This window comes from Corvus hawaiiensis, chromosome 8, assembly GCF_020740725.1.
Source record: "Corvus hawaiiensis isolate bCorHaw1 chromosome 8, bCorHaw1.pri.cur, whole genome shotgun sequence".
Classification (NCBI taxonomy): domain Eukaryota; kingdom Metazoa; phylum Chordata; class Aves; order Passeriformes; family Corvidae; genus Corvus; species Corvus hawaiiensis.
Window position 1 is genome coordinate 13,727,872 of NC_063220.1, and position 14,839 is coordinate 13,742,710.

A 14,839-nucleotide genomic window follows, 5' to 3' on the forward strand; every position below is an offset into this window, starting at 1 on the left:
TTGATTGAGTCTGCTATAGGGAGAAGAATAATGGAAAGCTCCTTTCCTCCTTTAGTTTGAGGTATTTTTCTGAAAGATTATTGGCAGCTAAACACTGAGCCAAGGGGGAATCCCTACTGTAACAGTCTGTGACTTGGGCTTCTGAGTTGTGCAATTTGAGTGTCAGCTGATAGGGACGAAGTCTGCACAGCTGTGGAGCTGAATATGCCTTCTTGAAGTGCTGTTAGAGCTGGTCAGCTGCTGTAGCAGAGGGTACTGGTTTCTGCCTTTCTTCTGTCATGTGCTTTTACATAGCAGCAATTGGCCTAACCCAACTTAATGCAGTGCCTGAAGATACAGAATTCATTGTCCTTAAGCTTGTATTTTTGGAATCTGTTCCTCAGGTCATGAATCTCTTGCCAGGTACCCATCTTAAAATATAAAGTCAAAGAAAATTTTAAGGTAGGATGGACCTCTGGAGGTCTCCAGTTCAACTGCCTGTTCAGAGGAGGATTACTTCACAACCAGTTCATTTTGCTTGGAACCTTGTCCACTCAAATTTTTAAAGTCTTCCTTTTAATGTCCAGAGCTTTGCTTGCTACAGCCTGCTGCTGTTGCCCCTCTCCTGTCATTATGCACTTCTGAAAAGATTCTGTCTCTCTTTCCTCTGTAACCTCCTTTTAGGTAGTGGAAGGCTGGTGGATAGCCCCCAGTCTTCTCCAGGCCAAATACATTCATCTTCCTTAGCAATCCTAGGGATCCTCCATGGAAATCACCCCAGTTTGCCAGGAAGGTAACATTTGACTGAAAGTTTAGCAGAACAGCTCATCTCGAGGAGACAATGCTCATTAGTGAGTGTGGGGTTATTGGATGATCTTGTAGGGGTTTTAGGACACTACAAGGCAAAACCTCAAGATTTTGGCTGCAGCCCACTGACCAGCTTTCACTTAGCACTGTACAAGAATATTTAATGCATTTGTCCTCTTACAGCTGCCTCTGTGGTGACTGCTAACAGCAGTAGTATTGGTATCAGCCAGTGTGAGCTGCTGAGATTCCTTTTCTAGATCTGGCTGCACTGGTAGGAAAGAATACCATGCAGCCTTTGCCTGGCTGCTGCAGGTTGCTGCCCTCCAGGATCTGTCAGCAAAACTGCAAACCTGCTCTCAGTTAAGATGAGGTGTTTTAGCGTAGACAGTTTAAATAGCAGGTCTCTGCTAACAAGCTTATTTTGACTGAAATAGGTTAGGGAGTGCTCGTGTAGCCAACTCCTCCAGCAGATCCAAGGAGTACATTTGCAATGGGAGCAGAGCACATACATGAATCTTGTGCTTCTCCAGAGTGCTGCTGGGTTTTTGTTTGTTACATCTCTCCAGTATGCCTGGAAATATGTAGTACTCCTGTAGCTGGGAAATGTTATATGATACCCAGCATGTATATGCCTGACTTCCAGTTCTGAATCTCTAATGTTGCCCTGGCCAAACAGTTTGGTGTGCGTGTGCCCTCTTTGTTGTTGGTAGCAAAATGCATCTCAAAGGAAAAAACTCATGGAAAATACTACTGAGTAAGCCACCTTGGAGGGCTCATGTTTCTCGGTGCTAAAAGCTTTACATAGGCAGAACCAGGTGATGTGAAAATCTCAATAGTGTTATGGAAAGCAGATAACAGATTTTTATGATCATTCTGTCCCTCTATTTTTGTGTTGTTCACAGTGGTATCAGTCTTCACTGTTACTTCAGCCATGTTTTGAATCACTTGAGTCCACCTACCTGTTCCTGGCTGCCTTTCTCTCTGAGTTAGGGGAGCATTCGAAGCAGGAAGGAAGTCAACAGTAACACCCATAAACAGTAACTTCACTCACGCAGTAGATCATCCTTGAATGTTTTAAAAACAGAAGCAACTGTTCCAGAAAACTATGAAACTGCTGTTTAGAGCATTGTTTACTTGTGCCTCTCCCTGACATAAATGAGCACTTTGCTGCTGCTGGCCATTACCTGATGACTTTAGTAGACTGGTTCTCCAAGTCATAATGTGCATATTCCTTCCCTCCGTTAACAGTAATAACATGTAATGGTCCCAGCAGTTCAACTCTGGTTCTGGTAGCCATGCCAAGGAAGAAAGCATTTCCTTTGGTGGTTTCCACTGAAAGAGATTTGTTGTTAATGGAGTGTCTGCTTTGAAATTTGTGTGTTACTGCTCTACAGTTAGTAAAAGGTGTGCTCTGAAATCTAGCTCTTTAAGAGGGATGGTGCCTGCCCTCCCCCCCATATGTCTAGATATGCATTTGGTCAGGGATCATAGTTTGGGAAAATAACATATGCCAGTGCTGTGCTGATGCAAGCAGATTTCTCATCAGTGCTTGTTATTTGCAAAGACATCGTGGAGATGATGAGGAGGAGAGGGACTCCCAATTCACATCCATTGCTGGCATCAGAGAAATTTTATTTTGGAGGTTTTTGTCAACACTTAAAATCTAGGTGGGAGACCTATATCGAAGGAAAGTTTACAGTAAGAGCTATGAGATTCCAGACAATGAAACTTTATTAGCCTGTCTGAAACATTAAGTATTAGCTTAAAAGAATAGTTTTTTAATCTCCTCTCCCTGTTGCTGTTTACTGTGTAGCAGTGTGGGAGGGGAGCATCTTGTCCAGCAAGGTATTATTGCTGCTCTTTGTATTGCCTATGTGCAAGTGCCCATGGCTCAGTCCTGTCTCCCCGGTCCCTAGAGAGACTCTGCATGTTACTTCTCTGGTGTCTGCAGCTTTTCCTGGCCCTGAACAAACTCAGCCTTTTCCCTTTCTTCTGTGTCTGAGGTAATATCCTTAGCCAGGTGCCCTCGAGGCTGACACCACATCATAGGTACTTAGATAGTACCTCTGAAAACTATTGCCCTCGCAGGATTTCAGAAAGTGCAGCAGGTTGGGCTGCTGTGTCCAGCATAATTCCAGTGATCTTTCATCTAGATATATCCTTTCTTATCAAAGCTTTTCTGCAGTGTGATTAGAAACCAGATGTGGACAAGCAGCCTAAAGCTCCAGAGAGGCAAAATTGCTAGTTCTTTGGGTGCTGTTAATTTCAGTATGTGTGTTTTGAATTTTCTCTTGAAAATAAACAGTAGAGATGCTGTGGTTTCTTTCATGGTGCTTTCTTTTTGACTCTCAGATGTGATTGATGATCATCTACTTCTGGGTTATGTTCGTTTTTCAGAATGTTTCAGTGAGCTTTGCAGCGTGGAAAGTAATTCAGTACTGAGTGAGTAAGTCCATATATGAGCTAAACCCATGGTTAACCTCACAGAGGCTGTTATGCGAGATGGAGGCGGGCAGAAGTGGGTAGATTCTAAACTGAGCTTTTAAAATAAAAGTAAATGGAGTGAGTTGTTTAATGACCTAGCATTGTAGCCTTGCTGTCAACTCAAACACTGGAAAAGCAGGTTCATCCTGCAAAGGAGAAAAATGAGGAGCTGGCTGCCCTACTCATGTCTCTCAGGTGCTATGGCTCATGAGATCGTGTTTTTTATGGTGAGACAACCCCCTCACATCCCCCAATTCTCAAAGCAAAGGAGTTCTTTTATAGGAAGCTGCCAGTGAAGAGCTACAAAGGAACTTCTTTCCCCTTTGCTTAGCCTTGGCAGTCTGGGAATCAGTTCTGCAGCATTTGGTAATTACAAGCCTAAAAAAGAAGCCAGCCATAGAAATTGAACCTGTATCATCTAAATTATTGTGTAACTGCCTTTAGGCCCTGCAAACAACACCCTTTAAACTGGATTCTCAAATAACTATCTCTGCCTTTAGCATGGAGGGCTGGCATACCTCAGCTCCATTTCACCACTTTTGTTACATTGCTGTGGTTGCATTGTCATGGCATTGAGTGCTACTTCATCATGGGCAGTAGCAAGCAGTTCAATGGCCACACAAGTAACGTTGGGAAAGCCAGCTGGGCTGAGGTTCTCTGGCTAAGAGCACCTTTGCAGGCATCAAACCAAATAATCTTGTGGCCATGCTGGTACTTTTTAATCCCTCTGCTTTTCCCACATGCTTCTTACTTGATCCAAAATTCCCGAGCTTTTGCTGCTGGTGAAAGTAGTTTCATGTTTGGATTCACAGCTGTGGGCATTTCTGATGTGGTCAATCTTGAAGAATATTCAAGATATAGAGGCAAGCGTGACTTTGCTTTCATCGTGAAGTTCCTGTCTTTCCCTGCCTTCCTCAGCCCCTGGACATACACCTCCGTGGTTCCTTCCTTTGTCATTCCATTGCTTGGGTTTTTTTCCCCAGTGTCTTTTATCTTGTGAGTAAAGTTTGAACAGTACGCAGAAAGTTAACTGCCTGGAGTCTTTTAAATATAAGTAACACGCACCCAGTAATAAGCTGTCGGTTGTTTTTTTGCTGCCTGCAAAGAAACATAAACACAGCGCTCATTTCTGGCAGGTTTTTACTGTCAGAGTTTCTTCTATTATATTTATCTTACAATTTGCCAGGGGGTGAAGTTATTAAGTTTTAGCAGCAGCCATCGATCAAGTTCACAAGTTAACACGATAAAGGCTCTGTGCCGCTCCGATCCGGGAAAATGATGATCCTCACTCGGTAATTAACTAAATGAGAAAGTTAAATCTTACTTGAGAGCTGGGAGAGATGAAGAGAGGTGTTTGTCAGTTTCTCAGTGGAAATTAGAAGCAGTTTTCTGCAATTCCCTAAGCTGCTGCTCTGTCATATTTTACATAAGCACTGGGAAAACGTCTTGTAATTAGTGCTGTCATGGAGGATTTTTTTTGCTGAAGGATGTTGGAATAATTCATTAGATTATCAAGAAAGGCTTGTGTCCTGAAATGATTAGCACAGTGAAATTTAAACCATTAACGATAACAAGTTTAGAGCTTGCTGCAGTGCAGAGGCACCCGGGGTATGTCTGTGCCTATTTCAATCATTTCTTATAATTAAACATTATGTCCTCTTTTTTCCGCCCCTTCACTAAGACCCATCCAAAATTCCTGTTAAGGTGGCTCTGTCTAGATCAGTGACTTAACCACAATGGGCAGTGCAAGCAATTGGAGGTGAAATGCTGCAGTTGCAGAGAAGCAGTAAAGGACATTTGTCTGTGTCAGAGCCTGTGGTCCCAATGAGTCCAGGAAGGAGGGAAGAAGCCCAGTATGGCCTGTTGGTACCGGAATGTGGAAGAGAAGACCTTTCCTTTTATCTGGGGAGAAATTGAAATTTGCAGTGGTGGTCTAAGCTCTCAGAAGCTTAGACATCTGCATGCTGAAGCTTTCAGAGCTTCAGCATGCAGATGTCTTGAAGGTTGAGAAGATCCCAAACCTTGCTGGGATCATTTAAGCCATTCTTAATATTCTAGGAGATAGTTTATCTTTAAGAGATGTCTTCTTGCATTGAGGAACTCAAAACTTGAATTCATCTACTCTGTGAAAGGTGCCTGAACAAAGTCCTCTGCAATGACTAGAGGATGTAATTGAAAAAAAAAATATAAAAGTTGTGACCACTCATATTGATGGGTAAACACTATTGCTGTACTACAGTCAGAGGAGTTGCTTGGTTTTGTTTTTTTTCTGTGCTTTAGGAGGCTCCTTGGTCCCCTGTGCTGAACAAAACCAAAAGTAACCTTGTTTGTAATACATGGATTACAGCTGTGATAGACCATAGCTATTTTGTTTTATATGCAAAGCAGTAGATTTATCCAGTCTTTATTTATCTGTATTGAAATATTGCACCTTCCTACAAGCAAGCCATTATTTAGATTAAAGTCTTTTCATATATTAGTCCTCTTCTACTTCACTGGGCGTACAAATGTGCTTTGTGTTAAATGTAGCCATTTGGAGAAATGGTCTTGTAATTACGGGCTGCAGTGGAGCATGGTACGTAGATCCCTGAGCTAGTACCAACCTGAGGCACTCAATCCCCTGGGTTTCCTGGCACAGCTTATGAGATCAGGCTCAGCATCGTCGGAGGACACCTCTGCCATTCCTGCAGATGAGTCATGGTGCCCAGAGCCAGCTGGGGCACCTCTCAGCCCTCACGTACAGGGCTTTGTGAAAAGGGAGTCGGTAAAGCTTCAGCTGTTCCAGCTTAGTAGTTTGCTCTGTTATGCCCAAATTTCCTCCCAAATGATAAACTACCAGAGCTTATTCTTCTTTGCCACTTTTGGAAGTGAAGTTTATAAAAAATTGGATTGTTCACAGTGCATTTGGATGGATATTTACCCTAGCAGTATGGATCGCATGTGGAACAGGTTTTTCTTTTTCAGGTGAGGCCTGGTTAGTGTATCAAGAGAGGGAAGAGGATGTAGGCAATTTAATAATACAGATGCTTGATGATGTTTTGTCGATGTTTTTTTTTTCCTAATAGGCCTTTTTCCCTGAACTGCCAGTGGATTTTCAGGAATCTTCAAATTCTGGAATTTTTGTTCTAAACTGTAGTTTGAGTGATTTGGGAGCCCTGACAGTTTACCTGTCTCTACTGTGCAGAACTGGTGTGTTCATGGCATGTCCTGTCCTCTTGTCCCCCTGTTTGCACAAACCATTGGATCTACTGGGCACACCTCTGGGCTTATGCTCACTTCTTTTGGTGGGAAATCAGAACAGGCAAGGGTGCAAGCCAGGTCTCAAGATGACGTTGTAAGAATGCAGCTGAAGTATGGAGCTAAAAAAATATGGTGTTCCCATGTTCACTAATTAGGGCATAAACATTGTAGCATGCTTTTCTTAGCAGAACCACTTTATAAATCTGGAGTTTCACTTCCAGAGCTGTTAAAAAGGCTGGTCAATGGACTCTTTATTTTGCTCATTATTCCTATCCAAGAAGGCTGTGTTCAAGCAGAATAAATTGTTTTGTCCCATCTGAACCATCTATTTGTACACACATAAGCCATCACTTGTATTTGCAGATGTTGCAACTTCTGTTTGATACCACAAACCAATGTTTTAGAAGTAATTGGGGAGCTGAAGACTGCTGGATGAAGGGTGTTCAGAAGGCAAGGAAAGGCTAGAACATGGTGCCACCCTGTGAAAGGAGCTGCACCTTTGTGGCCTTTGCACATCAGCTGTATACTCCTCTCAGGCTCAGTGTATTAGGCAGACTTCACAGTCTCTCAAATTAAAAGACAGATGTATAGGTTTTTAAAAAATGCTTTGTAGAGACAGCCTGTTTTGTAAGATGCACAGCAAACAAAATGAGAAATTAAATGAGATCAAGCTTGTAGGTTACACATCTCCCCACTGTCTTAGTCCAGCATTTTTACTGGGATGCCTGTTTTGCAGGCAGTTTAACTGCAGCAACACACTGCCACACACAGCCACAGCCACACATTCACACGGAGGAGCAGGAGTAAAGTTGAAAACATTGATCTGCAGAATGGAGCACTGATGGTGCTCTCAAAGAAACTTAAGTCAAACTATAATCTAGAAATAGAAAAAGCTGCTTGTTAAAAATGACAGCTATTTACTGTCTTTTTCTACCAAAGGAAGATCCAGCTTTGCTAGAAATGTTAAAAAGAGTATTTAGGTGCATTATCTCTAAGAAAATGAAATGTATATGGTGATCAGTTGAGTATTTTCAAATTACGGGGTTTTTGGTGTTCCAAAGTCAGGATTGCTGTTGGGATTGGGAGGTATTGAAGTTCAGGAGTTATTTACTCCCAAGAAATGAGAAACTTCTTCATTCCAAATCTACTACTGGTAACTAAATTTTGTGGTCTCTAAGTAGCCTGCTGTTTTGGCACTTGCTGAAAAGAGGCTTTTTTGTTGTTTTTCCTTTTTCCTGTAAAATCAGTTAATCCTTGCATTTCTTTTAGTTCACTAGATATCTTTGCTGAGAGATGTAGGGGCTCATTTTTTTACCTTAAAATTAATAAGGTCCCCTGGCGAGGTTGATGCTTGGAATTATCATCATAGAACAGAAATACAGCATCCCTACATCAGTGTTTTATGTGTTCTTATATCTGCGATTTATTTTTAATTATTTGATAATTAACAAAGAACCTCTAAATTTATTTTGTCAGTAAAAATGATGTAATAATATTGACTGTTATTATAATGCTATCTGGTGCTAAACTGTTGCAGTGAAAGAGAAAATCATATGTTTTCAGCATGAAATAGGAACTATTTGACCAATATAAGAAAAAATAATTTCCCAGCAAACAGTTAATCTTACTTGGACAAAGAATACCCTTGAAATGCAAAATGTGCGCTTTTCTTCCAGTTAAATCATTTAGAAAACAGAATTTATATCTTACTATCAAGTAGTAAATTGAAATGTCAGTGTTCTGTTTTGTCCCTGAGACTCTTCTTTGAGCTGACTCCTTCTGACAAGATATTAACAGTGCTCAGAAAGTTGAAAATATTTTATTCTGTGAAAGAAGCATTTACCAAATGTCAGGGTGTATTTTAGCTCGCTTTGCTCTCAAGGTATAATTCAATCTTCTTCATCCATTTCACGCATTCCCTATGAATTTTAGCAGCAATCCATTCTTTAGGAAAAAAACCAACGGAGTACAGGTGCATTGCTGTTGGTGCATTGAACTGGTATATGTACGTTAGGAATCCAAATGCATTTTACTGTCTACATGTTAAATAAAGTGTTTATGTTAAACTGCTACTGAAGGTTTTCCACCTGACCAGAGCCCTTTGTGTGCAGCTCTGGCACGAGCCAGTGGGTTGTCCTGCAGGGGCGTCGGCTCGCCGTGGCTGCACTCAGGCTGGCAGCACTAGCCAGGATACGTGGTCCCAGACAGCTTTCATGTGTCAGAGTGCTTTTTGCCTTCTATTGTCTGCCTCCTAAAAGAAATTGTACAACTGCTTGTGTTTCTTCTTGTATGTGTCATTTGGGTTGTTCCTCTCCTTCCTGTTTACAGACAAAACTTGCCAATGGCACTTCCAGTATGATTGTGCCCAAGCAAAGAAAACTGTCTGCAAGCTATGAGAAGGAGAAGGAGCTTTGCGTCAAGTACTTTGAACAGTGGTCCGAGTCCGACCAGGTGGAGTTTGTGGAGCACCTCATCTCCCAGATGTGTCACTACCAGCACGGACACATAAACTCCTACCTCAAACCCATGTTACAGCGGGACTTCATCACTGCACTGCCAGGTATTTCTGCAGGCAGAGGGAGCTTGCTCCCTGTCTTTCAAAAAACTATTCCATCTCACCCTGCCCTGCTGGAGAGGTCTCTTGTAGGGTCAGTTTGCAAAACAGATAATAGCTTTTGAATGAAAAGTTCTATACCAATATGAAATGTAATATTTTAATTTGTATTTTAATTTGTATTCCTGCTGTGTCTCAAGGCATGATCTAACACCGTCATGGTTTGTCTAGGAGTAAATGATAGCTAATCTGTGTATTGTAAGAGTAGTTATCCCAAGCCACAGGGCAAGTAGTTGTACTCTTAATGCCCACAACAATGCATGAATAACGAAAATTTTTTAAATTAAAACTACTACTCTTTCTGGTTGCTCAGCTGAGGTTTTCCCTTTTCTTATTTAGGTATTTGTCTCTCTTTTCTACTGAAATAACTTCCTGCAGCCATTGCTTTGATTATCTGTTTATCACTAATAGAAAATGGAGGGCATAAGAGCAAAAGATGGAAGTGTTCTGTTTTTTACACCTTTGTAGTGCTTTCCATTGAAAATATTATCCCAGCTGTTCTCAGATGTGGCATTGGGCAGATCTCACAGAATGCACACATAAAGTAGTGTACATACAGTTTTTTATTGTCCCTGTCTTATAGATGGGAAAACTAAGGTGGTGGGAGATCAGGTATATACAGCAATAGAGTTTCAGAACCAAACAGAAATTCCTGGCTCTTTGGCCATATTTTTTCAGACCATTAGATCATACCTCTGTAGACAGATACATAGATAGATAGTTAATAGATTAGCATTCCCATGCCATAGGTTCTTAGTTTGAGAGGGACCTGAGCAAGAAATGGTACAGGTGTTGTCTCTAAACATCTAGTTGAAGAGAGGTGCTTCTTGCCAAAAGCTTATTCTGTGAATACCTTCAGAGAACTGCTGAACCCTTGGCAATTTGATCAGTCCAGTCATTTGATCATTCTTCAGAAGGGAGTTCTCAACATGAAATATAAGTTCTGGCCTTAAAAGATGGAAAAAAGTATGTTTAACTGTGAAGTGTGTAAAGCATAAAGGCACTGCAGGAGGTTTGCTATGAAGTTAAATAGGTAGACTCATTGGATTTTAAGCTCATTGTGCCCAGTAATCAAATGGCTGTTGTAGCATTAAAAAAAAATCTTAGTTATGCTAAGTACCTGCTTTATGTTAGTTTTTAGTAGTCCAATGGCAATAATCTCATGTACTTAGAGCAGCATTATAACTTGTGGAGCTGCTCTGTTTCAGAAAAATAGGAAGTGTTTGGAAACTGCATTGCTTTCCCCACTTTTAAAGAGGAAGTATACATGTAGTTACATACACATTTTTTCCAGGTCTTTCTCCACAGAACCCCATGAAAGCAAGCCAACACATCTCACTGCACTTGGTTAATTTCTTTCTACAGGGCTTTTTCTGAGAATTTTGGGCAGATGCTATAAATACTTCTAGAGACATTCCAAATTTCCTAGCCAAACCATATTTGTTACTGGTCTATTCACAGTTGCCCAGGTAGCAGCTGATTTTACTCTATCAGAATGCAGAATAAATAGGAATCAAGCAGCTAATATGTATTTTAATAGTTGGGGGAAATGTGTGTATAAATAATGTATGTACATCAATTTGCATATTTGCAAAGTGCAAATGTCCTACTGGATATAGCTCTAAGGGAGAAAATTAATGGCAAGGAATTACATTGGCGCAGGCTCCACAGTCTGTGCAGGATGTCCTGAGTATAAGCAGGTTCTAATGAGGGGAATGGGAAGGGAGAAAGGTAAGAAACTGCCTAGGAAAGAGTGACGAACCTAAAATTCTAAATAAAGTCATATAATGAAAAAAAACCCCTAAACTCTGTAAATATTTTTTAGCTTTCTGAAATTCTCAAGTGTTCAGTACCCTGGTTTCATTTTTACTACTTCATTCTGTCCTGCTCTCCCCCTTGAGTGAATAAAACAATAAAGCTACTTCAAAATCATGAGGTATCTTATCTCTGTCCTCCTAGCATGGTCCCAAAGAATGACCAGAATTAAAGGTAGTTTTAGATCATGGGCATGTTTTACTAACATAGAGTAAAGTTGGCTCAGATTATTTTCCCAGTGCTTTGAACAGAATTAAGGTTGTTTGAAAAATACAGCTTAACTGTGTACTTAACAAAGTTTGTTCAGTTTCTGAAAAATACGGCTTCTGCTTAGCGTTTTCAAGCTGTTTAACATTTTTTATGAGGAAAGTAATTTTGATAAGGATTTCGTGTGTGAAATAACTGAAACATTCTTGTTGGTTTGTAGGGCTGAAGAGCTAATTGTGTTTCACATCCATGTGGCAAAAACTTCTGTAAGCAGAGTTTTCCCTTTTTAAGGAAGCAGTGCTTTGTTAGATACATGCCTCAGTGAGTTGTGCTGTTCCTAAGAAACAAAATAATAAAATTGAGTTTGCAACCAGGCCAAAATAGCTCTGCCCATCCACTTATCATAAATGTGAGGAGGAGAAGCCAGAACATTAGTATTCCTTCTCTGCAAAGGGTCTACTATCAATGAAGAAGGATGATTTAAGGACATGGCAGTAGTTACAGCACCCTGCAGCTAAGATCTGAAGTGCAACTCCTGATGAAACAGGAAGGGCACATGGGTGAAGAGTACTGTGCCCAGGTGGTGCAGTGTAGCCCTGCTTCCTAAAGCCACCAGTTGTTCCCCATATAAAAAATGAATTCCTCCTGTGACGCTGCTGACTTAAAGCCACCTGTAAGGATGCTATGCAGGCAGGCATTTGTAAGTGTCTGGTGGCTCTGCAGAAGTCTGTGAGCCCACTGGAAGCAACACAGACTGGGAAATCCGCCATTTCCACCCAAAGCTGCAGGAACAGGGCAACAGGATGTCCCTCACTACCCTGCCAGTTGTGGAGTTCCTGCAAATTCCAGTTCACATTCAGTAAAACATTGTCTCCCTCTTTCTGCAGTTTGCTGTGGAGTCAATCTAAATTTACGAACACTTTCTTTTTTTTTAAATAGTGGTTGTACATGTCTTTTCAGATTAAATACATAATAAAGGTTGATGACGCTTTTATTTTGCAGGCTGACATCTAATTTTACATCTCTAAAGATAAGAAATGTCAGACCTCTTTCTCCACTCTCTGGTTGTGCCCGGTATCATTCACATGCTTTTTCAACATAAAGATTGAAGCATAAAATGCTGAGCAGAATGTCTTACCCAAAGTGTATTCTAAGTTGAGCAAATTTGAAAGCAGCAGGAGGAGGCATGCTGAATTGTCTCATTTTCATGCAGTGGGAGATAATTTTGAAATCTTTTCATTAAGGAAGAAAAAGGCTGGGCCATTTGTGTGTCATGAACTCCAATCCAAGTCAGCTGGTTGCATCCAGTTTGAGTTTGCAGAAGTACAGATGTGTGACTGTAAAAATGCACTTACTGCCTTTTCTTTCCCTCTCACAAGCTGGGCCTGGTATTTGAGGCTGCTGTTTTAAAAGCAAGAAAACATGTATTTAACTTTGTCCCAGTTGTGAACCAGAGGGCAGATGCATGTAATACCAATCTGCCATGCTTCCTTTTTGGTTGGACTGAACGTTATGCCTGAGGGATGATGTGGTCTAAACTTTCACAAAGCATCTGAAATTTAACCTGTGAAGTGAGATAATCTCTTGGTGGTGTGTCTCACTCGTGAATTAAACAGCCTTCAAGAGAACCTGTATTTGCACAACTTCTCATTTTAAAGGCATCTTGTTTTCCTGAAGCCTTGCTGGTGATTAAATTTGAGTTGGTAAGGGCACATTTTTACTGACTACATCCATCCAGTTAAGGAGCATAGCATAACCTTCCCTGCCCCCAGCTACGTAGACATTACATTGAGCTGTTTGGTGCTAACCAGGCAATTGCTTTACATTTCACTCCAGCCATGTTGAAGTAAAGCCAGTCCTGGTATTCATACCAGGAAATGATATTATTTTGGTTCATATTTTTCCTTCACCCACTAAAATAAATGAAACTAGAAAACCTGCTTCACTTTCTCTTTACATAGCTTCTCCTTTCCTCTTGACATCCCTGTGCATCTGCATATCCTTCCCTCCCCCTGTCTAAAGGTACCACTACCCTTCAGGGCACACATTGGGAATATATACCCTGTCTAAAGGTACCACTACCCTTCAGGGCACACATTGGGAATATATATTTTTTTTCTTCATTACATTTAAAAGCTACTGCTTTAGCAAAAACAGCTTTTGAGCTGTTGCAACATGAGAACAGCTGTAGCAGTGAAATGAGAAATGGTCCTAATATAGAGAGATTTTGGGGGCCGCATTGCTGAGTTGGAAACGCCATCCATAGAATATCCCCCTAGTGCTAAAACCCATTGAAATAGATTGGAATGACTTCTTGGATTCTTTATTATTTTTAATGACTTGTTGTGCTATATCCAGAGGAAGTTGGAGAACACTGCTCACTCCTGAACTTAGCCTCAAATGCTCTTCTGTGCATTTGGTCCAACTGCGCATGCAGAAGAGGAGTTGGGAGAGTGTATCTTTGTACTAGTAGGGGGAGTTGTTTAAAACTCTTTGTCTGTCCAGCAAATAATCTTCTTCTGTTGTTGTTGTTGTTGTTGTTCTCCCCCAGCTCGGGGATTGGATCACATTGCTGAGAACATTCTGTCATACCTGGATGCCAAATCTTTGTGTGCTGCTGAGCTGGTGTGCAAGGAGTGGTACCGAGTGACGTCAGATGGGATGCTGTGGAAGAAGCTCATTGAGAGAATGGTCAGGACAGACTCCCTGTGGAGGGGTTTGTCAGAGAGGAGAGGATGGTAAGGAAACTGAATCTTCACGTGTTTTGCCCCCATTCAGGACAGTAGGTGTTGTGTGTTTCAAACCATATTTGAAGAGGGTTATTCACTACATTGAAACATTATGTTTGTTCCAAATGACAGTTGCTTACATCAAAAATCAGGGTTTGGGGAGTTAGGGTATCATTTGGCAATGTGGGAGATTTTTTCCTCATCTTCCTCATCTGATCATGTTCTTACCCCACTGTGAGAAGTGAGATATACAAACTGAGATTTTTACACCCAGGCTGTCATTCAGTTCAAATTAAGAAGCTGTGTGTGCCTCAGGGGAACCCTAAACCGGTCAGCAGTTCAGAGCAGAAGAGCTTTTTCAGGAGTGGCAGTGGGGCAGCATGTGCTATGAATTAGTTCTTTCCTGATAGGTCTGTTTGTTTTCCTCAGCAGATTTTCACTGTTAGATATCTGTTTAATTTTCAAACTGGAAGCTGAGGGTAGGTACCACGGAGAATAGGGGACTTTAGAAATGCAGATAGATTAGTTAATAATCATCTGGAATAGCCTTACTACAAATGTAGGTCTCACTCAAGTTTGAATCTGCTCTGCTAACATTTCATTAGAACTTTCCCTCTCAGGGGTACACCCTTTAATACATAATTTTTTTTTCCAAGGGTGTCCCTAGGATGTTGGCAGAAGGGAAACTGGGTATGAATATTTCATAAACAAGATAAAAGTGACAGCTTAGGCATTTTGGTTGCTATTAAAAAGAAGAAGATACAGAGTTGCAAACAAAGACTCCTGGTTTATGGTTAATTTTGTTATACTGTTTGTCTTAGTAAGTAAAGGCAAGTAAATCAGGATTATGAGACATTCTTTAAAAATAAATACTGTTTTGATCTGCTTCCAATAGTGCAATGTTTCTAAAGAGTGTAAAATAAACACAAGCATGGCAGTGGTAACTTCTACATTTCTTTTAGTG

At 40.9% G+C, this 14,839-nt stretch overlaps 1 protein-coding gene across 9 annotated transcripts in view; it reads left to right on the top strand.

The window, feature by feature from the left end:
- BTRC (beta-transducin repeat containing E3 ubiquitin protein ligase) overlaps positions 1 to 14,839 on the top strand; it is a 120,591-nt gene that overhangs the window by 87,910 nt on the left and 17,842 nt on the right. For all 9 annotated transcript variants that reach the window (XM_048310749.1, XM_048310753.1, XM_048310752.1 and 6 more), the window contains 2 exons: positions 8,839 to 9,070; positions 13,698 to 13,884. In XM_048310749.1, the coding sequence (XP_048166706.1) occupies positions 8,839 to 9,070; positions 13,698 to 13,884 (419 nt within the window). The remainder of the gene's footprint in view (positions 1 to 8,838; positions 9,071 to 13,697; positions 13,885 to 14,839) is intronic.